This window comes from Mesoplodon densirostris, chromosome 3 (genome assembly GCF_025265405.1).
Source record: "Mesoplodon densirostris isolate mMesDen1 chromosome 3, mMesDen1 primary haplotype, whole genome shotgun sequence".
In the NCBI taxonomy this organism is placed as follows: Eukaryota; Metazoa; Chordata; class Mammalia; order Artiodactyla; family Ziphiidae; genus Mesoplodon; species Mesoplodon densirostris.
In genome coordinates this window covers 123644155-123670997 of record NC_082663.1, presented here as the reverse complement: position 1 = coordinate 123670997, position 26843 = coordinate 123644155, and the positions used below count along the sequence as shown (strand labels likewise).

The following is a 26843-nucleotide window of genomic DNA, read 5'->3' as shown; positions in this document are numbered from 1 at the left end:
CTTTAGTTTCATTGATAGAAATAGCCCTCAAAGGCATAATCAGCAATATTGTCCCCAAAGTACAGGGCACTAGCTGACTTATTTCTGCAATTGTGTCTGTCTGAGCACTTTCTTTCAGACAAAACACAAAAAATAAAGTGATAAAACTAATGGTGGATGTAACTAATTCTCCTTTCATACCTAGAGGGCAGCTGGTAGTTAGGCAAGTGGCAAAAGAAAAATGTAAACCAAATGGAGTACCCATTTATACGTGCAACATTAAAATACAGCATATAATTTTGAAAGTAAAGATGAATTTAGGTCTGCGTGATCACCCATCACCCATGGGCAGAGGAAACTAAAACCAGGGTGAGAAAGACAGAAAACAGACAGTACATTTAAGATCAGTGGGACCTCTTCCTTCTCTGAAGTTTTGCCAAACTATTTTCATGTGGATCATAATGTGTTATTCTAACAGAACAAGGCTGTCAGCAAAGCAGGGGTGGATCCTCCTGATGAATGGCAAAGTGGTCTTGCTTCCATTCTTGGCCCTCTTTGGGGAAGGGACTAAAAAAGGTTGAAGGTTTCTGCCAAAGTATTAGTGATCCATTGCCTAGGATCTCTAGGCAACACCAAATAGCTCAGTGACAAGGGAAAGAAAAATGCATTACTCCATTTTATGTATGCATAACATTCTCTTTTATGCCTTGCTTCTTATGAGAATTCTGCCTTAACCCGCTCCATTCCTGAGACTTCATTGTGCTCATCAGAATATTGGGTAAAAAGGAAAACTAAAAGAACACTGAAGAGACTAAACTGATCTACATAATAAAGAGGAAGATCAGGAAAAAGGACTTAAGAGAAGGGCCAGAGCTGGGGAGAGACTGAAGTACAATGGGGAGCATTCGTGACAATGAGAGAATATTAGAAAAGGGAAGAGGAAATTTTAGATATTTTTCAGTGTCATACAAAACAACTGCCCTGTGTCTGCTTTGAGAGACTCATCAAATAAAATTTTTATGCTTGTTTGGATATTAGACTGGTATTGCAGCTGGGCATTAAAAATGCTAACACAGTAGCAAACAAACTTTCAAGGAATTATGTCCCAGAAGGCATCTTGAGACTGGATGCACTTGTAGGCACCATACTAAGCACTTAGCAACACGATCTCATTTCACCATCACAACAACTGGGTACCTATACCCAGGGTTGTACGTCCAATAGTCATCACCATCCCTTCACTTTCCCCCTACTGGCAGAGCTGGCCTCCCACTCTAGAGGCTGAACGTAGCTTTTACTGAAGACACACAATTCCCAAGTCTTCTTTGCTTCTCGACATGGTAAGTGATCTAAACCTGGACAATGTGATCCAAAGAAAAGTAAGCTAGGATGGAATAGGGAGATCTTGAAAAGGTTTTACTCCATATTAAAGGAGACTCACTAACATAAAATTCTTCTTCAACATACATGGTATACCTATGCTAACACACGTATGTGGAATCTAAAAAAAAAAAAAGGTTCTGAAGAACCTAGGGGCAGGACAGGAATAAAGATGCAGATGTACAGAATGGACTTGAGGACACAGGGAGGGGGAAGGGTAAGCTGGGATGAAGTGAGAGAGTGGCATGGACATATACACACTACCAAATGTAAAACAGATAGCTACTAGGAAGCAGTCACACAGCACAGGGAGATCAGCTCCGTGCTTTGTGTCCACCTAGAGGGGTGGGATAGGGAGGGTGGGAGGGAGACGCAAGAGGGAGGGGATGTGGGGATATAGGTATATGTATAGCTGATTCACTTTGTTATAAAGCAGAAACTAACACACCATTGTAAAGCAATTATACTCCAATAAAGATGTTAAAAAAAAACATACGTGGTATAACTGGATATATCTGAATCTCCTCAGTCAAGTTGGGACCATGACCAGAGTCATCTCTGATGTGATCAGTTGAAATATGGAAAGCACCTGGGTCTTCAATTGCACCACTAAACCAGTCCTGAACTTCCCAGGTCTCTCAACTTCCTCGCAGAGGTAATAAACCCCTTATTGTTTAAGCCTCTTTTGGTTGCATTTTTCTCTTTCTTGCAGCTAAAAGCATTCTTACTAATGTAGCATTTAAATCTAAAAGGTGTACACTTGTGGTGGTATAGTTCTACACCTCATGCATCAATACAAGTATTACTAAAATGTTTTGGTGGAGGAGAAAAAGAAGAGAATGTCACTTAAAAGCGATACGAGGGGGAGCTAGAATGAAAGGAAATACTGATCTGACACTTCCACCAGCATCTCCCAGGCAAATTCCCACAACCTCATCTCTAATCTTATCAGATTTAAAGCATCTCTTGAGTTCAGGTGATCTGAAACGACGTAAAATTACAGAAATCATGTCCCCAGTCATCTGTCTTTCTCTGACTCTTGAATACATGGATATAGAATCAATCATTCACGTACATAGATTTTATTCTAATTTAACTATAAGGAAGACAATTCACTTAGAGTTCTTGCCCTGGCACAAAAGGTGGGAAAGACAGTAGGGAGGGAGGACAACCATAGAAAAGTGGAAAATATTCCATTAGCTTATTTTTCTTGATCTTGACTTCTCAAAATTTTGCTTCCAAAGGGCATTCCTTTTCCCCTTCTAGATAGATTTGTTTTGTTTTTCTGCCAAGCAAGCCAAATGCTCCAGAGGATGATGAAGTCTCCAGCTGGTTAGTTACAGTAGTTTACAAGTCAGGCACTTATAATGCAATGAAATTCTCCAAAGAATGGTTGAATTTTCTGAAGGATTTCTACAGCAAAGACATAGTTTTAAAGTTTGCTTGTTTTTATTATGTCTGTAGAACACTTTTACTTTTCTAATCCACTGGTCCCTTGGAGAACTTAAAAACAAGGGGAAGGCATTATGTGTAGAAGAATGTTTTGATTGCCAAATACTCTTTGAATGGGAACTGCCAACATGTCTACCTGTGACAAGAAGCCATTTCTTACACAATCTCTCTGCTCTAGTAGTTTACATAAATTTGTTTGTTCAGTTATTTATTCATTCAGCCATTCAGGTAACAAACACTCATCAAGCACTGTACCAAACACTTTTGGTGTCTCTCCAGATCTCCTGGGGTCCCTTTTGCCATTTCTAAGTTCATTCTACTTTGGTGTACTTTTGCCTCCAATTCCTTAGCTGCAAAGGTTCTTTGGAGAATTTCCCACAGACAACTGGAGCTGCCCTGCACACAAGAGCAGAGGGACTGAAGTGTCTATGAGTTTTTGTAGCCGTATTAGTTTCCTATGGCTGCTATAACAAATTACCACAAACTTAGTGGTTTAAAACAATGCAAATTTATTACCTTACAGTTTTATAGGTTAGTAGCCAGGACACAGTTCTCACTGGGTGTTGCCAGGTTGTGTTTCCTTCTGAGGAGAATCCATTTCCTTGCCTTTTCCAGCTTCTTGAAGCCTCCCACATTAATTGGGTCATAGCCCCTGTTCCTCCATTTTCAAAGTCAATAATATCACTTTTCTCTGTCCCTTCTTCTGTCATACCTCCCTCTCTGATCTTAGCTGGGAAAGGATTTTTAAGGATTCCTGTGACTAGATTGGGCCTCTCTGGATAACCCAGGATAATCAATCTTCCTATTTGAAAGTCCATAGCCCTAATCACATCTGCAGAATTCCCTTTGCCGTGGAAGGTAATATATTCACAGGTTCCAGGGATTAGGGCATGAAAATCTTTGGGGACCATTATTCTGCCCACCATAGTGCCCCATGATTCACTTAGTCAATGAGTGGCAGGTACAATGATTGACACCTCTCCTATCTCAGATTGGGAATGCTCTGAGGGATGATTTACTCTCCAGAGTCCCCTGAAGCATCAGGTCACCTCTACTGGAGTTTGCCTGATCCTACCCTTCCTTGGCTTCTCCTACTTTCTTGTTCTGCTTTCCCCAATCTTTTACCAGTTTCTCCTGGGAGAACTTCCCTAATTATTTGAGCACAAATTATCATCTTGGAGTTTGCTTCTAAAGAACTATACCTAAGACAAGAGCCTGATATGTGCTAAGAAGCATGCTAGGCACTGGAACAAGACAACAGGGGCTGGTTGGGAGACTTATAAACTAACAATAATAACAATAATAATTTTAAATCTATCATTTATTGAACCCTTACTATATGTCTGTCACTTTATCACTTCCTTGGATAATATCAGTTCATTTGCATAAATTTATATGATAGGTGCCATTCTCCATTATGCTCCACTTATATGTAAGCTCCATCAAGTCAAGTACCATGCCTATGCCTAAGAGTTTACATAGTGCCTCCCATATAGTAAATGCTCAACAAATGGTAGTTGAATGAGGGACTGTACAGTACAGATAAAGAAACTGAGGTGTGGAGAGGTTAAGTTAGCATATGTACACTGTAAATAATGAAGCAGTGATTAGAACCCAGTTCTGCCAACTCCAAAGCCCACACTCTAACTGTGCTATTTTGCCACCTAAATCCACCTGTTCAATCCAAAAAGAACACAGGGCTGAAGACACTACATAGGACAAATTAGGAAAGGTTTCCTTTGTTCTCTCCAAGTCCCTACCCTGAAGTGAAAGTATTTATAAAAGGATTCCTCCACAACTAATGGCCTTAAGACTCTGATGAGGAACAAGCATATTTATGAGAAATTCTATGAATTGTAAATAGATGTGCAAAATTTGAGTCAGATAATCCGATAACAAGTAAAGAAAAATCTCCCTCATAAGAAAAAATAAAGTTCATGTGCAAACATGCCCACACATACCCAGAGAATTAAGTATCTGGGATTGTGAGTGTCATTAAACATCTCTATGCATCTTAGAAAAGATACACCTTAGACATTTAGTTAAAAAGCAAGCTGCATCCAATTATCAACTAATTGATAAACTGGACTTCATTAAAATTAAAAACTTCTACTCTGCAAAAGACAATGTTACAAAATGAGAAGACAAGCCATGGACTGGGAGAAAATATCTGTAAAAGACACATCTGATGAAGAACTGTTATCCAAAATATACAAAGAACTTGTAAAACTCAACAATAAGAAAACAAAACAATTCAATTTTAAAAATGGTCCAAAGACCTTAACAGACACTTCACAAAAGAAGATATACAGATGGCAAGTAAGGATATGAAAAGATGCTCCAAGTCATATGTTATCAGGGAAATGCAAATTAAAACCACAATGAGACACCACTACACACCTATTAGAATGGCTAAAATCCAGAACACTGACAATACCACAGGCTGACAAGGACATGGACCAACAGGAACCCTCATTCATGGCTGGTGGGAATGCAAAACGGTAGCCACTTTGGAAGACAGTTTAGTGGTTTCTTACAAAACTAAACGTATTCTTAGCATATGAGCCCGCAATTAAGCTCCTTCATATTTATCCAAAGTTGAAAACTTACGTCCTCACAAAAACTTGCACACAGATGTTCAGAGAAGCTTTATTCATAACTGCCAAAACTTAGAAACAACCAAGATGTCTTTCAGTAGGTGAAAAGATAAATAAACTGTGGTACATTCAGACAATGGAATATTATTCAGCACTAAAAAGTAATGAGCTATCAAACCACGAAAAAACATGGAAGAAAATTAAATACATATTTCTAAGTGTAAGAAGTCAATCTGAAAAGACTACATACTGTAGGATTCCAACTATACAACATTCTAGAAAAGGCAAAATTATGGAGGTAGTAAAAAGATCACTAGTTGTCAGAGGTTATGGGGAGGGATGAATAGGTGTAACACAGAGGATTCTAGGGCACTGAAAATGCTCTGTATGATACCATAATAATGGATACATCTCATTATATATTTGTCCAGTCCACACAATGTAAAACGCCAAAGACTGAACCCTGATATAAAGTATGGACTGTGGGTGATCATGATGTAGATTCATCAATTGTAACAAATGTAACACTCCAGTGGGGGATGTTGATAATAGGAAAGTTATACATGTGTGAGGGCAGGGGATATATGGGAAGTCTCTGTACTTCAGCTCAATTTTGCTATGGACCTTAAACTGCTCCAAAATAATAAAGTCTTAATTTTAAAAAAGCAAGTTGCACTGAATTACAGAGTTATCAGCCTATCTTCGATGGTTATCAATTGAAAATAAGTCAATAGCTATTTAAAAATTCATGATAATCTGTTCCATGTTATTCTGTCATTACTTTCTTTTTAGTGTCAGCAAAAGAAAAATAAGATATGACATATTGGTATTCATTCAAAAAACACAGCAGTTTTAATTTAAGAGGATACAGGGTTTATATTCTAGTTAAATTACTAGACAATCTTCTAAGAAACATTCAACATTATATGCAAAATGTAATTGGCTTCTCATTTAATTACATAAAAACTGACTAATGAAATGGATGTGTTGTTTTATTAAAATATGCTTTTGTGGTAAGTTCATCATGGAAATTGGCATGGACCTAAAGGTAATCAGTATTCCAGATGCAGTCTACTGAGTAGGCTACCATCTTTCTTGCTGCATATGAATGCTTTTGAAAGTCTTTATAGATGGATCAAGTTTCAGTCAAAATTTTAAGATACTTCAAAATAAAATTTCAGCAATGGTTGGGGTCAGACATGACAAGAATAAAGCATCAGTGCATTTTTATAAGAGCAGACCTTTATAAACAAAGATTTAAATTTCTAGAAAAGCCACAATAAAAAATTATGGGAACAATAAACATGGACCATTGGAGAAATGTTAAAGAGCAGACATCAGTATGGCTCCTTAAACGTTCATAAAGGGAACAAATTAGGGGAGCAGCTAATTGTGGATATTTGAGGGTTACTGTATCATGGTAACAATTTTTAAAAGCTTGGAAGAATTAGTATAAGACTATAAAATTAGACACTCTGGAAAAAAGCCATAGACTAATAGAGAGAGGAAAACCTTGGAGAAAAGGCCATGAAATGAAAGAAAAAAAGGAACTCAAGTGATCAGAGAGTAGCCTTAGCAGAAACAAGAGACGGATTTGGATGCTGTGAGAGCTGTAGGAAGTGAGGCCAGTAAAGAGAAATAGCCAAGCTCCTAATGAGTTCAGTAACACTGTGCATGGAACTTGGCCTTCAATGTCACCAAGCTTCTATACAAATAGGCAAAGGAATTTTATGACTTGAGCTTCACAATCTGAGGCCAACCTGGGCCCTTGGTCACTGCTGAACACTGGCCCTTCCTGGGCAGCATAGTCTCTTCTAAAATATGTGCTGCCCAGGAGTCCAGCTTTCCCTTTGAATCCAGACTCCACAGAGGGTAAATGTTGGGCAGAGATCACTGGTTACTCCTGAGGAGTGGAAAGCTGAGAACTTTCTATTGAATCTGAATCTTCCTGCCTAACTCTCAGCCTCTTCTCTCGTTCTGCTCTTTCCATTGATGAACTACTTTGTTCTTTTAATTTCACCTCTTCCCTCTGTAATGGTAGCTTTCAAATCCTTAGCTTCACACTGAAACGCCAAACCAGCATCTAAATCTAACAAGATGTTTATGTTAGCTCAAGCACAGTATCATCAAAATCAAACTCTTGCTCTTTTCCACCCAAAACAGCACTTCCATGGCTCATCTCTGTCTATTTCACCCTTGTGAGATCCAGGCCAAGTCTTCATCTTAAATCCTAATGGCCAGCCACCTTTGACGAGGCCTCCCCATCTCATAGCTGGGCTATAACAGATTTCTAAGTGAGTTTGACCCTCTAACCCATCCTATGTAGAACAACCAGACCCAATTTTCTAAAAGAATGATTTCATCAAACCAAGCTCTGCTCAGTAGTATTCTGGATTATTCAGGCTTCCAATTCTAATTCATTACCGCAGCAAGGACAACTTTACCATATCCCAAAATACCACTACCCTGAATTGGGCTTGCAAGACACTGCCAACATCCCTCATAAACCCTGTCCTCACTGAGCTTACAATGCAAGTGCTCCTAACCACTGTTGTGTCAAATATCCTGTCAGCAATCTGATGAAGAGCCCACGAACTCTTTCTCATAAAAAGGTTTTTAAATTCATAAAATAAAATACATAAGATTATAAAGGAAACCAACTATATTAAAAATAGTTAAGATATTCCTTTAAATCTATATGGAAACATATGAGCTCCTTCACTGATGGGTCAAATAGCTAGATTTAGCAGCAGCCTAACAAGTTCCCTAAGTTTGAAGAAGTGATCTTAAACAATTTCAAGAATCTGAAATAACTGATATGATACAAAAATATTTATAATATCTACCAATGCCAAAGTCAGAGATGCTGCTAATATTATACTGCTTGGTGACAGTCATTCATAATTAAATATTAAATTTAAGATGTAAAAATATAGATTAATTTTTTTTCCCAACCAAGTTCCCAGACCCTCTGAGCTTTACCTCATTTTAATAGTCCCTAGTCTAATGATCTTTAGGTACATCTCACTGGATCCCCTACAAGTGGAAAAAACTTTCCTCTCTAAAAAAGTGTATCTTATTTTTGAAACATGTCATGCTCAATGCATTTCAATTAAAATATTCAGCAAGCAACTATTTACCATATATAAGGCATGATATTAAATACATAAAACCTGTCTTTAAAGTTCACACAGCCTACTGAGTGTAATAGATCTTTTAAAACAAATCACAGAACTGTATGCTGGGCATCTAATTAGTAGTATGTGCTAATTTCTAAGGAAGTACAAGAGAGAAGCCATAAATTTAGTATAGGACTTAGTATAGGAGAGCCAAGGAAGATAACACAGAGGACAAATGATCTGAGCAAAAGGTCAGAGTATGTGCAGGCATGGAGGTGAGTGATATTGGCATGGCAGGAGTTTAGTGGGCTTGAAAGTAATGATGATTTACGACAAGTAGATCAATCAGTTCTGGAAATCTAAGGTACAACACAGTGATTACAGTCAACAATACTGTATTATAAACCTCAAAGTTGCTGAGAGGCTAGATCTTAACTGTTCTCAATACGAAAAAGAAATGACAATTATATGACATGATAAAGGGGTTAGCTGACACTAGCTGTAGTAATCATAGTGCAATATATAAATGCATCAAACCAACATGTTAGCCAACCAAACTCACACAATGTTGTATGTAAATTATATCACAATAAATAAAATAAAAAATTCTTAAAGGCTCTTAATAGTCTAGATTATAAATTTAGAAATAGTCTAGATTGTAATTGAAAACTAAAATTTTATTCCTTTAACCTGCAAAAAAGTTTAAAAATAAAGGAATGATGGGAGATGAATATGAGATCTTGGTTTCAGCCAGGTATTGTAAACTTAAGAACGTCAACCCAGGAGCCATCAAAGGATTCTTCTAGGCAGTCCACACTTAATTCCATTTCTTTGCTCATTCTACTCCCTTAGCCCTGAGCACCATTTTTCCTCCACTTTGCTAAAATATATAGTGTTACTTTCTGGTTTTAGACTTAACATCTTTCTTCGTTAAAAAATCTCATTGACCACCCTACCTCTTGATGTTCTAAATTATTTTAATGTCCTATATTGTTATATCTTTGTAATCCACGTTAAAAATACTTTTGAACCAACATGGTTCTAAATAAATTAATAAAAGCCCTTTAAAATCATTGTGGTTCTGTCTGAACAGATAGACAATTGCTTGACATGAGGTCACAGTTCAAGGAAAACTGTGTGCAATAATTCGAACACTTCAAGGATGACTTCTAGGGACATTAGCTGAAATTACTGAAGGTGAAAATTACTCTTCTTAACAGACATCAAGAGAAAATAAAAACAGAACTTTTTTGGAAGCAAATGTCTTGGTAATGTACATAACCAAAAGAGAAGATTTCACATCTGTCTATAAAGCATATCATTAATGGATGCTCAGAAGGAAAGATCTTACTGATATAAAAGAGCAAGAGATCCTTGAAAAAGAAGTTATTATGGAAACTGCTTTTCCGTGGACATTTACTATTCCAGTAATTGAGCAGCATTCAGGCACACTGACTTGATGATAAACATGTTTAAGATGGATAAAGTAAAGAATACTTATGATTATAAGAGGAAAATTTCAGTACAAAAAATAATAATAATCTTAATGGATATATTTTAGTATATTTCATCCATATATTTCACGCAGAAAATGTTCCCAAAAGGAAAATTTATGGTAAAGGTTTTTATTGTTTGGTTTTATATGCTTAATAAATGTTCACTAAAAGTTTCCATTTGGATTTTCTTTTCATTTCATTTATTTTTGATAGCTCTCTTAATTTTATGGTATAAAATGCATTTCTAGAAACAAAAGTACAATTTCCAATTTTTTGCCAATTGGAAATAGTGCCCAGTATTAAGGATATTTTAATGTGTCACCAAATTCTGGTAACCAGTTAGGTCTTAATAAAGGGGTTGCCTTATATTATCTGACCCTCATTGAAACATGTATTATTACCCTCAAGTTACAGACAAAGAGACTGACACTCCAGGTAGCTAAGTGGATTTTTCCTTCCCTAACATCTTTGGCTCAAGAACATAATGTAGAGGAGAAAAGCACCAAGATAGAATCAGTAGAGGGAATGTGTGTGGCATTGTCCAGTCTTGGACAATAGGTATCCCTCTCCTATCTGATAGTGTTTCCTAGGCAGACAAGGGAAGGGTTATGTGAGACCAGTGATAAGTAATCTCCATAGACAGGTAAAAAAATATTAATGACAGGCACCTCACAGCCTTAAAACTCAGTCCTCTTAAATCCTTAGCAGATAGCCATTGGAGCTGATCCCTGAGATTTGCTCTCATGGGATGTAGGAACATTAGATATCCTAGGGTGAAATGCAGCAAGATGCAGGTTCGGGCACATTCTAGTTCCCATAGGAAACTGGAGGAAGGGACAAGCAATAAATGAAAATTTTCTTCATCTTCTACAGCACTCTGATTTACTATCACTGTTAATTTTTAAAGTAACCAGTAGTGATGCCATGAATAAAGGGGAAAAAAATGCATCAATGAAATGCCTTTTCGAAGACTCCATTTTCAAGCTGCCCACATAACAAAGACACTCTCTAAAGACATGATGTGACTCACTGGAGAAGTAAAGGAGAAATTAATTATTTGATTGATTGACTACTTTAAAGACATTCCTTTTTTCTTCACCTGGATTCAAAGGCAGATAGCAAACATGTTCAAATCCGAAGCACATGACATACCCACAAATAACCAGGATCCGCTGACCATCTGAGAACCAATCAGGCATCATTGTAACCACCACGTGCACAATGCTGTCCAGACTATCAAACCATGTTTTCACATCTGGTCTGGCGGGAGCTCACAGCAACCTGGTGAGCCCTATTTAGTTAATTTTTGCTGTTATCTCCAATTGCAAATTTGTAAACTGGGTTTAACAAGTAACTTGTCCAACTTTTCACAACTAGAAATTGGCACCATCAGAATTTAAAGCACACTTTTCTATCTCCAAGCCCAGTATTTTCTCCAGAGCAATGTTTATGAAAGTCTGATTCAAGGATCATTTGCAAAGGATCACTAGGGATAGCCTTAAAAGGGTAAATCCCGAAGCCTCACCCCAGGCTACCTGTGCCAGAATCTGTATAGTAAGGAGCTATTCATCTGTACATTCAATAAGTCCCTGGAGTGATTTTATACCGGCTAAAGTTTAAGAAATCTGCTCTAGATCTTCATATGGTGCTTTTGTCTTAATAGTATCAAAGATTATTAAAGTATAACCTGAAGAGTTGATCTAGCAATCGAAAGCATAGAATCCGACATCAAGCTGCATAGATTGGAATCCTGGCTCTGTCCCTTATGAGTTGTTAACTTTGGGCAGATTACTTAATCTCTCTGTTGCCTTAGTTTTTCTCCACTGTAAAGTGGGGTTGAGGTAAGGTGTGGTGGCCATGAGAAGACACCTACAGACTTCCAGCCACAGGGAGTATAACTGATCAATCGACCAAAGGCCCTGGTCCCTGTGCTCTGAAATCCACAGCAGTATTTGTACCAGGGCCCCACTTCACACAGGCTTCTCCCTGCCAGTGATAGAGCACAGGAAAGGCATTAAGGCAGGCCTTTTTCTGGAAGACACAAGACTCCTTAATGGATACACTGGACTCAAAGACTCCCCCATAGTCTTGCCTAGCTTTCCCCAAACTGATGGCAATCTCATCAGATCCTTCCACCTTAACTTCCTTCCCTTTCTCTCTCACTTGGGGTGAAACTTGGAAATAGAGACACAGATGTAGGGAACAAACGTATGGACACCAAGGGGGGAAAGCCGGGGGGGGAGGGGAGAATGAACTGGGAGATTGGGATTGACATATATACACCAATATGTATAAAGTAGATAACTAGTAAGAACCTGCTGTATAAAAAAATAATAAAAAAATTTAAAAAAGAAAAAAGCCTAGCAGGCCTTCTAGCCTCTTCCAACTCACTCCCCATTTTCCCTCACAGGCATTTTCCCTAATAAAATGCTTGTCTGTACAACCCTGCCTTGGCATTTGCTTCTGGAAGGACTTAAACTAATACATAAGGATAAAGTGAGGTAAAGCGTAAAATGTATTTAGACTAATACCTGATACATAACGAGTGCTCAGTAAACAGTCGACATACTATCATCATTACTCTTACTTCTGCTATTACTACTGTCATTACTGCAATTATCATAGGAAGTAGATTTTTTTCCTCACCACTAAGTGATATCACCACCACGATATCATTGATTTGATTCTGTGGAATTCAGTTTATATAAAAGGGCTTTGCAGATATTCTTAAAATTAAGAATTGAAAAAGAAGCATAACTCTTCTGTGTAAAACTATAGAGTTAAAATTAAATGACAACTCTAAAGCACAATGCAGATGTCCATTAGTTATAATATCTATTTCTGCACACCCAACCCTCATCCATGGGACAATGTTCCCAAAAAATGATAGCGGAAATTACAATGATGTCTCTGCTAGAGAATCTCTAGGCCAGTCCAAACCTATGTATGTACCTAAAACTCACTAAATTGGGAATAAAATCTAAATATAATAGTTTATTGAGGTGAAAGAAAGAAGATATCTTTACTCACACACTTGTGATGTATATGATATTTGACCATGATCCCAAACCAAGCAACCAGAAACATAAAGAAATAAAGAGAGCTATCTAAAAAGAAAACAAAACAAAAATCCCCAAACCTTCAGGTTTCATATCAAATTAGGCCTCACAATTGGTGATGACTCAAAACAAAAAAGAAAACATTCCTGCCCAAAACATCAAGTGATGATGCCAATGATTTACATCCTTTATCAGAAAAAAAAAGTCATTTATTATCACCATTAGCAGATGGCTTGAAGGGGAAAAAAAAAAAAAAAGACTCGTATGACAGCCACGACAATCACATGCTTTCCACTTAGGCCTGTGGTTGAAACATAAAAATTCAGTACATCTAAAAATTGTTCTATCTGGTATTCTGAGTTTTGAAGAAATGGATAAAAACTTACAAAGGGATTGGTCCTTTAATAAAAGGTTTGCTGCCATGTCAGATCAACCAAATACCAACTACAAAATACTACTACTGGAATCCAAAGCCCTATGTTTGCAAAATAGACAGCAGTGTAGCCTGCAATTTTTGAATTAAAATAGGAATGCTTCTTTCATACTCCAGTAGTTTTAGATTTGTGGGGTTCCTGGTAGCACATGAGAACATATACACCATGAAAGTGTTTTGGGTAGCTCCAGTGAAAACTCCATGGTATATTTGTGTTATGCTCAGAAAAACAAAAAGTCGCTGAGTTCCAACATACGTATTTAGAGGGTACACAGCATATTAAGGCCCCCTGGCTCGAGAGAAGCCAGATATGGGGCAAAAAGGACTGTAACGGGATGCTGCCAAAGAGGAAATGGGAAGGGTAGGAGAAGACATGGAAGGAGAGAACACTAAGAAAGTTGTAAGTACAAGTTTCACTTTGAGATGATTTCAGCCAGTTAAAGATGCCTATGCCAACTACTTTACATGTCAGACTTTGAATAAAATGTTAAAGTATTTGTTCCCTTATCTTCCTTTTTTTTCTTATCCCAAAGGTGTTAAGGACTAATTTTAGGCTCTCAGATTTTCTCAAGTGCTGAACAGTCACCCTGCCATTTGCAATAGGCTGAGAGACTTGCCTAAATCTCTGATCTTTCTTGGTCCTCAGGAAATTTTTCTTTTGTGCAACAGCTGCAGTAGCAATTACATATGACTCCTTGTGGAGACCGTCTTCACACCATCCTACAAACTCCCCTCTGGTGGGGAGAGACTCAGTGTTTTGGGAGGCAATTTTGTCTCCAAGTGTATCTATCACCTCCATGCCTCTGGTGGCAGCTGAACAGTGGTGGTTTATGTGAGGTGCTTCTGGGATGGCATATTTCAGACAATTCCTCAGGGATCCTGGCCCTGACACTCAACCCTGAATCCTGAGCAAACCAGTTTATGGTGAGAGCTATGGAAGAGGAGAGAGGAGCATTCATAACTTAAGAAATGCCTACCCTCTTCTTCTTCTAAATTCTTTTCTTTAAGCAATGTTCTGTTTTTAATTCTTAGCAATATTTTTCCTTAGCTATAAAGATGTTGACATTAAAAAGTGTATCTGATATACTTTTTAACTTAAAAAGAAATCTTTTTTTAACTTGAAATCTGTTTCTTATTTTTTAAATAAGTAACAAAATATAGCAGGTAGCAATTAGTAAAAAAAAAAAAAAAAAAAAAGAAACATGGCCTGTCTTTTGTATACGCCATTCAATATTACTGGAGAATTGCATTTACTATACCTGTCAGTGCTAAAATCAGGGACAATAAAAACTCAGCATAATTCACTTACTCCCCTGGATTCAAGGGAATTGTTACTGCTAGAGATTTAGAAAATCAGCCTTTGAGCTTTCCTTCTCACTCAAAATAGGCTACTAAGCCACACTGTGAAGTGGGAAGTGTTTCCTTTCATAGCTTTCCATCCTTCTTTTAACACCGCCTACAGAATGGATAGCTCTTGTTTTGCCTTTTTATAATCAATGCCTTCTTCTTATGTTCATAGAACCTCAAATGTCCTGGGGGACTTACTATTTCCTCACTTGTAGTCCCTGTTCTATCAAGGGCTAAGCCTACTTCTAGGTCTGGACAACCAGAATAACAGTTGATGGTTCAGAGATGGGAATAAAGCCCAACCCAGGCCAATTGATGAGAACCTCCAACTTCCAATTACGATTTTGAAAAAGATACTCTATTTGATAGAGTTACTTTGAGGAAAAATTGTAAGTCTGAAGTCACTAGTGACCTAGTTACTAGTTACTAGCCACATCATGGGAAGAATCTGCCCAAGAATGAAGCCAACAGAAACTGGGACTTCCCTGGTGGTCCAGTGGTTACGACTCCATGCTTCCACTGCAGGGGGCACAGGTTCAATGCCTGGTTAGGGAACTAAGATTCCACATGCCACGTAGGGAGCGGCCCCAGAAGAAAAAAAAAAAAAGCTATACAAGCCATGAAAATGAGGAAGACAGATCCCTGGCTACATAATTTGAGTAACTGAATGTAGTCATTTATGAAGCCATATTACTCCTAGATTTTTAAATACATTTCTTTCCTAGTTTAAGTCAAATAGTGTTGGATTTCTGTGATCACAACCAAAGGAGTACTTACTGATAAAATCTAATACCTACTGATTTGTCTCCCATGTAAACAAAGCTCTTATTTATCCTTCATTTGTTAAGGGACATATATTTTCATGCCCTACAAAGACACGTGTTCATAAAGCCAGCCTCTTTTCCATTTCCATCAAGGAAATATAGTTCTCCATTTTTGCTTTTGTTTTCTCTTAGTTATGATCTATGCTAATGATTATCTATTGAACTGATTAGAGTTAAGGCACAATTGGCTGAAAATAGTTGGCTGTTGCACTTGTATCAGTTACATGTGTTAAAAGTAGTATGTAGGGCTTCCCTGGTGGCGCAGTGGTTGAGAGTCCGTCCGCCTGCCGATGCAGGGGAGGCGGGTTCGTGCCCCGGTCCGGGAAGATCCCACATGCCGCGGAGCAGCTAGGCCTGTGAGCCATGGTCGCTGAGCCTGCACGTCCGGAGCCTGTGCTCTGCAACGGGAGAGGCCGCAACAGTGAGAGGCCCGCGTACCGCAAAAAAAAAAGTAGTATGTAATACAGAACTTCAGGCATAATAACGGAACTGATTAAGAAGGCATTTTTGACCAAAATGACAGAGAAAGTACAGGGAGGAATCTTTTGAGTTGTTCAGTGTGGAGTAAAGTATGGTTTATGAGGTGATGGCTCCAGCTACAATGCAATAAGCTCATTCCATACTTTCTCTAATTACAATTAAAATTACTGGATAGCATGCACAAGGCCCCTATCTGATAACACTAAAAGTAAATACTAGAACTAGGAGCGTGACCAACATGGTACAGACATTCCTGTGTTTCTCCCTCCCATACCTCCGAGCTTGAACTCCACAAAGTCCTGAATCCCAAGACTATGCAGCAGATGCAATCAGGAGACACTTCAAGAGAAATTTGCTTCTTCTCTCTTCATGGCCAGAAAACCGGGAAGATGCCCCCATGTGGGATGGATATGTGGGGGGAAGACTGGTTTAATTTAATATTTTTTACTCTCCTGTGCTGGTCCCAGGCAAGGCTCAGTCATGAGACAATACCCTTGTGCAGATTTTTGGATAACTGGAAAGGATATATTTCTCTACGACCAGAGGAACTGGAAAATGGGGTCTTTGTGATCTCAAGTGTCTTTCTTCCTTCCCTCTCCTTCCTCTGTCACCAAGTCAGTCACAGGACTGGCTACATAAAGATAAGCAGAGTTCTGAATAAGAAAATTACCAGAGATAACGAGGGACATTACAAAATGATTAAAAAAGGGTTAATTCATGAAGAAAATATAAAAATCCTAAATGTATCTGCACCTAATAACATATTCAAAATATGTGAAGCAAAAATGAATGCAACTAAAAGGACAAGTAGGCAAATCCATAATTATACTTGGAGACTTCAACACTCATCTCTCAGTAATCAAAGATCAAATAGAAAGAAAATCAAGAAGGATAAAGAAGTCCTGAACCACACTATCAATCAACTTGACCTAATTAACATTCATAAAGCACTCCACTTAACAATAGCATAATACATGTTCTTTTCAAGTCCACATGGAATATTCAATGAGAGAGATAATATACTGGGTCATAAAAACAAACTTTAATAACTTTTTTAATTGAAAAAATGCGAGGTATTATTCTCTGATCATAACAAAATTGAACCAAAAATCAATAACAGAAAGATATCTGAAAAATCTCCAAATATTTCAAAGTTAAAAACACACTTCCAAATAATCTATGCATCAAAGAGTAAGTCTCAAGGAAGTTAGAAAATATTCTGAATTGGATTCTCTTTGCGGGTGGCCAAGATGACACAGTAGAAAGACCCTGAGCTCACCTTTTCTCATGACCACACCAAAATCACAACTATCTGCAGAACGACCATCAATGAAAAGGACTGGAACCTACCAGAAAATATTTTGAACTGAATAAAAATAAACGTATATCATATTAAAAGTTATGGGATGAATCTAAAATGGTGCTAGAAGACAACTTATATCACTTAATGTTTCTATTAGAAATGAAGAACACTCTCAAATGGATAATTGAAGTTTCTAGACTAAGACACTAGAAAAAGAACATGTGGAACTTAAGCAAGTAGAATGAAGTAAATAACAAAAATTAAAAAGTGGGGCTTCCCTGGTGACGCAGTGGTTAGGAATCCGCCTGCCGATGCAGGGGACACGGGTTCGAGCCCTGGTCTGGGAAGATCCCACATGCCACGGAGCATCTAAGCTCATGTGCCACAACTACTGAAGCCCGCACACCTAGAGCCCGTGCTCCACAACAAGAGAAGCCACCGCAATGAGAAGCCCGAGCACCACAACAAAGAGTAGCCCCCGCTTGCTGCAACGAGAGAAAGCCCACGTGCAGCAACGAAGACCCAACGCAGCCAAAAATAAATAAACTAAAATAAATTTAAAATAGAAAAAGAAAAAGGAAAAATAGAAAACAGAAAAAAAATCAATAAAACCAAAAGCAGCTTCTTTGAAAAGATCAACAAACTTGGTAGAATTCTGTCCAGATTGACAAAGAAGGTACAAACTATCAATATCAGAATATATCACTACAGATTCCACAGACATTAAAATAATTATAGGGGAATTCTAAGAATGACTTTATGGCCATAAATTCAACAACTTAGATGATGTGGACCAATTGAAAGTCACACTACCAAACTCACTCGAGAAGAAAGAAATAATTTTTTTTTTTTTTTTTTTTTTGGCGGTACGCGGGCCTCTCACTCCTGTGGCCTCCCCTGTTGCAGAGCACAGGCTCCGGACGCGCAGGCTCAGCGGCCATGGCTCAGGGGCCCAGCTGCTCTGCGGCATGTGGGATCTTCCCGGACCGGGGCACGAACCCGTGTCCCCTGCATCGGCAGGCAGACTCTCAACCACTGTGCCACCAGGGAAGCCCAAGAAATAATTTGAATAGCTCTATATCTATTTAAAAACTTTAGTTCATAATTTTAAACTTCTAACAAAGAAAATTCCAGGCCCAGATGGTTTCTCTGGTGAATTTTACCAAGCAGGTAAGAAAATAATAATAATACCAATTCCTCACAATTTCTTCCAAAAAACAGAAAAGAAGGGAATACTACTCAACTCATTTTATGATGCCAGCAGGACTCTGACAACAAAGGCAGACAAGGACAATATAAGAAATGAAAACTACAGACCAATATCCTTCATAAACACAGATATAAAAGACCTCAATGAAATATCAGAAGTCAAATCCAGCAATATATAAAAAGAAACTCAGACTAAGACAAAGTAGGGTTTATCTCAGAAATGCAAGGCTGATTCATTACGAGAAAATAAATCAATGTAATCCATCATATTAACAGACTAAGGAAGAAAATGACATTAATCATGCCAATAGATAAAGAAAAATTTTTGGTGGAATTCAGTATTAATTCACAGCAGTAAAAACTCTTAGCAAACTAGAAATAAAAGGGATCTTCCTTAACCTGATTAAGGATCTCTATAAAAACATGAAGCTAAAAAAAAAAAAAATGAAGCTAACATCATAATTAATGATCAAAGAATTAATGCTTTCCCCCTAAAATGGGCACCAAGGTAAGGATATCCACTTTCACCATTCCTATCCAACACTGTATAAAAGCCCTAGTCATTGAAATAAGGCACAATAGAAGAAATAAAATACATACAGATTGAAAAAAAAGTGAAGTTGTCTCTACTCACAAGCAACATCACTTGTCTGTATAGAAAATTTCAGGGCATCTACAGAAAGCTCCTGGACCTAATAAGTGAGTTCAACATGTTTGCAGGATTCAAGGTCAATACATTAAAATAAATCACATTTCTTTACAGTAAGCAAGGAACAATTGAAAATCAAAATTTGAACAGATATTTCAAAAGTTCCAAATAGACATTTTTCCAAAGAAGACACACAGATAGCCAACAGGTATATGAAAAGATGCATCAGTAATAATCAGGGAAATGAAAATCAAAACCACGGTAAGATACCACCTCATACCTGCCAAAATGGCTATTATCAAAAAGACAACAAATAACAAATGTTGGCAAGGATGTGAAGAAAAAGGAACCCTTGTGCACTGCTGGTGGGAATGTAAGTTGGTGTAGCCACTATGGAAAGAAGTATGGAAGTTCCTCAAAAAATTAAAAATAGAAATACCATATGATTCAGCAATTCCACTTCTGGGTATTTATCTCAAGAAAACAAAAACACTAAATTGAGAAAATATATGCACCCCCATGTTCATTGCAGAATTATTTATAATAGCCAAAATATGGAAGCAACCTAAGTACCCATTGATGGGTGACTAGATGAAGAAGATATGGTAGCCATATGCAATGGAATACTACTCAGCCATAAAAAAGAATAAAATAGTGCCATTTGTGACAACATGGATGGACCTTGAAGGAATTATGCTAAGTCAGCCAGAGAAAGACAAATACCAGATGAGCTCTCTTATATGTGGACTCTGTTTTTCAAAAAGCTTATAGATACAGAGGATTGGTGGCTGCTAGAGGCAGGGGGTGAGGGGTAGCAGAAATAGATCAAAAGGTTTTTAACAATGATGTTCAGAAATGCTCATAAGACACGCCGTGGCTGGGGCCGCCGCCATGTCTCTAGTAATCCCCGAGAAGTTCCAGCACATTTTGCGAGTACTCAACACCAACATCGATGGGCGGTGGAAAATTGCCTTTGCCATCACTGCAATTAAGGGTGTGGGGCGAAGATATGCTCATGTGGTGTTGAGGAAAGCAGACATCGACCTCACCAAGAGGGCAGGAGAGCTCACTGAGGATGAGGTGGAACGTGTGATCACCATTATGCAGAATCCACGCCAATACAAGATCCCAGACTGGTTCTTAAACAGACAGAAGGATGTGAAGGATGGAAAATACAGCCAGGTCCTGGCCAACGGTCTGGACAACAAGCTCCGTGAAGACCTGGAGCGACTGAAGAAGATTAGGGCCCACCGAGGGTTACGCCACTTCTGGGGACTTCGTGTACGAGGCCAGCACACCAAGACCACAGGCCGCCGTGGCCGCACCGTGGGTGTGTCCAAGAAGAAATAAATTTGTGGGCGTTGTCTGTTAATAAATAGTTTATACAGTTAAAAAAATGCTCATAAGAAAACTATTAGAATTTAAACACTATTGACATTGCAATAATCATACTTATAGGGTTCTGTTATGCACATACATTGGGCATGCTTGGAAAGAGGAAGAGAAGGAGGGAAGGAAGGAAGGAAGGAAGGAAGGGAGGGAGGGAGGGAGGGAGGGAAGGAGGAAGGAAAGAAAAGCAAGCACATAGATGGACAAGCCTGCCAGATAATTCAAAAAAAAAAAAAAGAAAGAAAAAGAAAACCGGGCTTCCCTGGTGGCACAGTGGTTGAGAGTCCGCCTACCGATGCAGGGGACACGGGTTCATGCCCCGGTCCGGGAAGATCCCACATGCCGCGGAGCGGTTGGGCCCGTGAGCCATGGCTGCTGAGCCTGCGCGTCCGGAGCCTGTGCTCCGCAACGGGAGAGGCCACAACAGTGAGAGGCCCGCGTACCACAAAAAAAAAAAGAAAGAAAGAAAGAAAAAGGAAACCAAAAATTGTGTAAAATACTCCAAAACATGAAATACTTAGGGATAAATGTAACAAAATATTATGTGCTAAATCTGTTGCTGAAAACTCAAAAACACGGATGTAGGAAAGTAAAGAAGAATGCAAATAAGTGAGGGATATACCATGTGTGTTGATTGGAAACCTCAATATTTTAAGAGTTTAATTTTCCTCAAATCTCCCCCAAATTGATCTATGAATATAACACAACTGCAATAAAAATTCTAGCAGGATTTTTGTTGTTGCTGTTAGAGATATTGACAAAGCGGTTCTAAATTTTAATGAAATGCAAAGGAACTAAAGTGGCCAAAACAATTTTGAAAAATAAGAACAAAATTGGAGGATTCATTTAATTTTTCAAACAATTATTATAAAGTTACAAAACAAGACAGTCTGGTATTGATGAAAGGACAGTTAAATAGATCAATGGAATAGAAGAGAGACTTCAGATACAGACAATAGAAATTGGTTTTTGACAACAGTGCAAAAGCAAGTCAATGGAGAAAGAATAGCCTTTTCAACAAATGGTGCCAGACAATGGAACATCCATAAGCAAAAAAAAAAAAAAAAAAAAAAAAGATAATGGTAATCTCTACTTATACCTCATACATTAAATAAAATTTAACTCAAAATGGATCCTACACTTAAATGGAAAATATGAAACTATTAAACTTAGAAGACAACACAGAAGATCTTTGAAACCTTGGGTTAGGCAAAGAGTTTTTAGATACATCAAATCACAACCCATAAAATTAAAAATTGATAAATTTGACTTTATCAAAATTAAAAACTTTTGCAAAAAACTTCTGCAAAAAAAACAACAAATGAAAAGACTAACTACATACTGGGAAAAAATAGCCACAAATCATATATCCAACAAAGTACTAATATCCTGAATACATATATATATATATATATATATATATATATATATACACACACACACACACACACACACACACACATATATAGTGTTCACACACATGCACACATAAACCTCAGAACTCAACAGAAAGGCAACAAATAACTCAATTAAAAACTAGATTAAATATTTTAACAGATATTTCCCCAAAGAAGATATATATATGGCAAATAAGCACATGAAATGATGCTCAACCTCTTTAGCCATTAGGTAAATGCAAATTAAAAACACAATGAGATACCACTACAAACGTACTAAAATGGCTAAAATCTAAACACTAACCATTACAGGTACTGGCAAAGTTGTAGATAACTGGAACTCTTATTCTGGTGGAACTGCAAAATGGTATAATTACCAAAAAGGAAAAAAGTAAATTTTACTGTACGTGAATTTTGAAAAGTAAAATTTTTAAAAATCTGGTTTATCATGCTGGCTCTGCCATTATCTTGCTAAGTGATCGCAGATACTTACATCATCTCTTTGAGATGCAAGTTTCTTAGATGGAATAGGAGGATATTGGTCTAAGTTCTTTTCCAAGTTTAGCCATCTGTGATTGAAATTATACTATGCAAATACCTGTCTACTCTCTAATCAAGCTTAGTATGCACTCTACAAAGGGAAGTCATTCTGCAGTTTATGAGGTTTTGTTTTGTTTTTTCTCAGTAAGGCTTCCACTCAGCCCAAAGGGGCCTTATCATCACAATCATCATCAGCAGCAGCAGCGTCAACTTTGAGCTATGTACACTGCCTGAATTCACAAGATAATTCAATAATTCCAGACTATGAAGCCCACCAAATAACACAGAGAACTATACAATTGCAAATTATTATTTCTGCCCTACAGCAAACTTTCCAAAGAGAAATAAAACCCTTAGGGGAAAAACATAGAGTGAGTTTTTCAGCCTCAGGGAAGGATATAGAATCTATGGATATATAGCAACACTGAATAAATGATATTAACTCCATCACTCAGAGCTCTGCTTCACACCCTGTCATTTGCACTGTGGACTTCACACCCTGTCATTTGCACTGTGGACTTCACACCCTGTCATTTGCACTGTGGATTAAACACAGGATATGACTGTCATCATTATGTAATTTCTTGCAACATTGCTATTTTTTAATTACACAGATTATGGAACAGAATATAAATAGGAAACAAGACCCCTCCTTCCAGGAAACCAGAACCTATTAATCAAAAAGGAACATTTCCAGGTCTCTGCCAGATACAGAGGGCTAAGAGAAAGGGGCAAATGCCTTGAAAAATGAGGATCATAGTAATTCCATTTCTATGTACCTATCCTAAATAAACCACATGCAAAAATATTCCCTGCAGCATTATTTATAATAGTGGAAAATTATAAGTAATCTAAATGTCTACCATTAAGAGATTGGCTAAATAATCTGTGATATAATCATATAATTCTAAAAGCAAATAAATGAATTAAAGATACATACATCAAAATTGATAATTCCCTAAGAAATACTGAGAGACAGAAATAATATTGTAGAACAATGTCATTTCCTTTTTCAAAGAGACACACACAACAGTTCTGTACATCATCTATAGATATATATTAGAACTATTTTGAAGAGTACACACCAGATTCATAACAAAGTTGACTCTCGGAGAAGAAGCTGGTACTGGGTTTAAAACAAAAGAGCTTTTAAGAAAAAATGTATTCACGTATTTTTTTGTATAATTAAAAATTACTTTCAAACAAAGGATGCAATGAACACTACCAAAGAGAGCTAGTTCATCAGGAAATTCTCCCAAGGCCACTTTAGAAAGATCCTAAAGACACATCACCTAGCAAAACAATGTCAGAGGATAGCATGCTCAGCCTTGCAAGAAAGGCTTTGCTCACGACCCAGGTTATTTTAATCTGGGAGCCGCATTTTAGGAATTAGGAGTCCATGCTACATTGTTCAACCACACAGTCCTGAAATGATCTCCAACATTACATTTTCAAGTCTTTTGAGCAGATCATTATTTAATTTCACTCCCACCACCCACCTGACTTGCAGCGTACATCCTTCACCACCTAATGGCCCCAGAGCAAAAAATGACACATTTATTTTTAAATTTAGAGTGAATGAAAACTAATTTTGTTTGAGAATACCATGATACCCTTTGGGATAATTAGGAGGACCCTGCGGTGTCACAAAAGCAGAACTGGGAAAGCATTGGCTTGTATCGTTGCCATGGGAATATGCCTTCTATAACCATCCAGTTCTAGAGAGAGCAGGAGACAGGGGAGAAATCTCGTAGGGTCTGTAAATAGGGCAAGGCAGAGTCACTAAGTAAATAATACCAATAGGTCAGAAGCTTTGTCTTCCCCTGTCTGTCCAGGCAACATGACATGAGAGGAAGGAAGACAGAGAATCTGAACTGGTTATCAGATTGCACTGAGTCCACTCTACTCAGGTCCATTTTGCAGAATTACATGCAGATGGAGGAGGAGGGACTGGGGGGTGGGACTGTTATTCTCTGCAGTTGCCCAAACCTGTCACTGACCAACTGTATGATTACAATGCAGGGGGCCCGGAGCTCCGCTTTCCTTTCTGCTGTTAAGAGTATCAGCCCCTCCATGGAGGTGTATTATGTTTCCCAATTTTAATTTTAGCATCTACACTTTGGCAATTTGCATTTAAATGTGTTGTCAGAGAACTTCCAGAAATCTTTAATAGGAAGACCGATTTGCATTTTAATATGCTGCTAAAGAATTTGAAAATATCTTTTTTTAGTGTGAATACATATTACCAGAGGAATGGCCACACTTAAAGAAATTATAATTACCTGGGTACAATTTAAACAGAGCTGGCTTTCAGAAACACTGTGGTTTTGTTGGACTTTGCTAAAAGTTCCTTGTAAAACAGAGTCGGAAAGAAAAAGCAAACCTGATTGATGAGATTTTAAAGGTAGAATTGATACCTTCAAAAGTACAGAAATCCAAGCAGAGAAGTGAGTACACAAGGGTTGAGGTAGGTTAGTTAAAAGAAAGGAAGGTCGTCTGAAAGAGGAAATTGGAAGATAGCATTTTCCTTGCTGTCCCTTGCCAGTGCCTCACCCAACCCTTTCTTCTTGGCTGAAGTCCAAAGGCCGAATTCAGACAAGGTCAAGTCCTGACAACATGTAGAGCAAATGTTTCTGCCCACCCTTCTCATTTACTATTTCATAAGCACAATCATTATCCTGGACTGTGGAGAAATACTGATGAGGTCACGACCTCACATTCAGAATAAAAAAAAAAATTATACATCCCATTCCTTCTGCCTCCTCATCCACAATAACTCTGGGTTACCTTGTCTTAGCAACCTCTACACACTTTTCCAACTGTCAATTGCTGCACTGTTATAGTAACCTTTAACCTTCCCAAGCTACCTGTCTCCTACACATTCTTGCTCCCTGAAGACTTCTTACCATAAATGCCACACACTCTGAGCTGGATTGAAGAAGGAGAAAAGGGGGAGGAGAAGGAGGAAGGGAAGAGAAGAAAAAGAAGTAAAAAGAGGATGATGAGGGCTTCCCTGGTGGCACAGTGGTTGAGAGTCCGCCTGCCGATGCAGGGGACACGGGTTCGTGCCCCGGTCCGGGAAGATCCCACATGCCGCGGAGTGGCTGGGCCCGTGAGCCATGGCCGCTGAGCCTGCGCGTCCGGAGCCTGTGCTCCGCAATGGGAGAGGCCACAACAGTGAGAGGCCTGCATACTGCAAAAAAAAATTAAATTAAATTAAATTTTAAAAAGAGGATGATGAGAAGGATAAGGAGAAAGAGAAAAGAAGGAGAAAGAGAAAAGAAGGAGAAAAAGAAGGAAAATTTCAGAAATTCTATCTCCCGGAAAACCTTTTAACCTTTCTCCTGAAAATGCCCACATGGTTTTAAATAACTAATGTCTCTTTTATTGAATGAAATTCCCTTTAGAAGCCCCCAGATGAGTTTCTTTTGCAAATGGTGCTTTTGTATTGTTAAAAAATAAGACAACCAGCCCAATAATGGCATTGCTTAGGCTAAGCCCCACATCAAATGGAGACTTAATTGAGTTTTTGGCTCTGCCAGAAATGGAATCTCAAACCAGCCAATCAGGAGACAGCCGATGAGTACTAGTTAGGTCATCTACCTGTTAGACCCCTGCCATCCCCTAAAGGAAAGTCACCTTGCCATAAACAACCTGCTTTTTGGTCTAGTGTAACTTTCCTGCTCCTTTCTGGCTCTAAAGTCATTTTGCACTGCCCCTCAGAGCTCCTTCCTATTGGCTAGATTGGATGTTTCCGATTGGACTGATTTTTGCTCAAACTTAAAAATTTTTAATATGCCTCAGTTTATCTTTTCACAGGTCTGGGGACAAAAGAGGGAACCCAAGGAGACCCTCAACAGTCCTCAGGAGCAATAAGCAACAAGCAAGCAAAGGTACCTGCAGAGCCCCTGGAGTCACAGCTTTCTCGCTGCCTCTAGGTAAGGTCCCTCGGATGCTCCATCCACAGCTTATGCGTTGGAGGCGTTCAGACTTTGAGCATTTCTTTTCCTACCTGGGTCCCCAAACTGGCAGGAGTTGGGCTGGATCTGACGTAGAAATCAGACTGTTTCCAGTGACGGACTGGGTCCGAATTAGAAACAGGGTAGGTCTGACTTAAGCTGGACTGTGCCCAGAGTGAGGCCTTAGATGAATAGAATTTTGTTTGAAAGCTGAACAAGCAGGTCAAGCTT

The 26843-nt window shown here is 38.3% G+C and overlaps 2 protein-coding genes across 2 annotated transcripts in view; one reads left to right on the top strand and one right to left on the bottom strand.

The window, feature by feature from the left end:
- KCTD16 (potassium channel tetramerization domain containing 16) overlaps nt 1-26843 on the bottom strand; it is a 298172-nt gene that overhangs the window by 197820 nt on the left and 73509 nt on the right. The gene's annotated exons all lie outside the window — the stretch shown is intronic.
- LOC132486424 (small ribosomal subunit protein uS13-like) lies at nt 20199-20724 on the top strand. The gene has a single exon (XM_060093568.1). It carries the CDS (start codon nt 20219-20221, stop codon nt 20675-20677), a length of 459 nt encoding a protein of 152 aa, XP_059949551.1. The 5' UTR covers nt 20199-20218; the 3' UTR covers nt 20678-20724.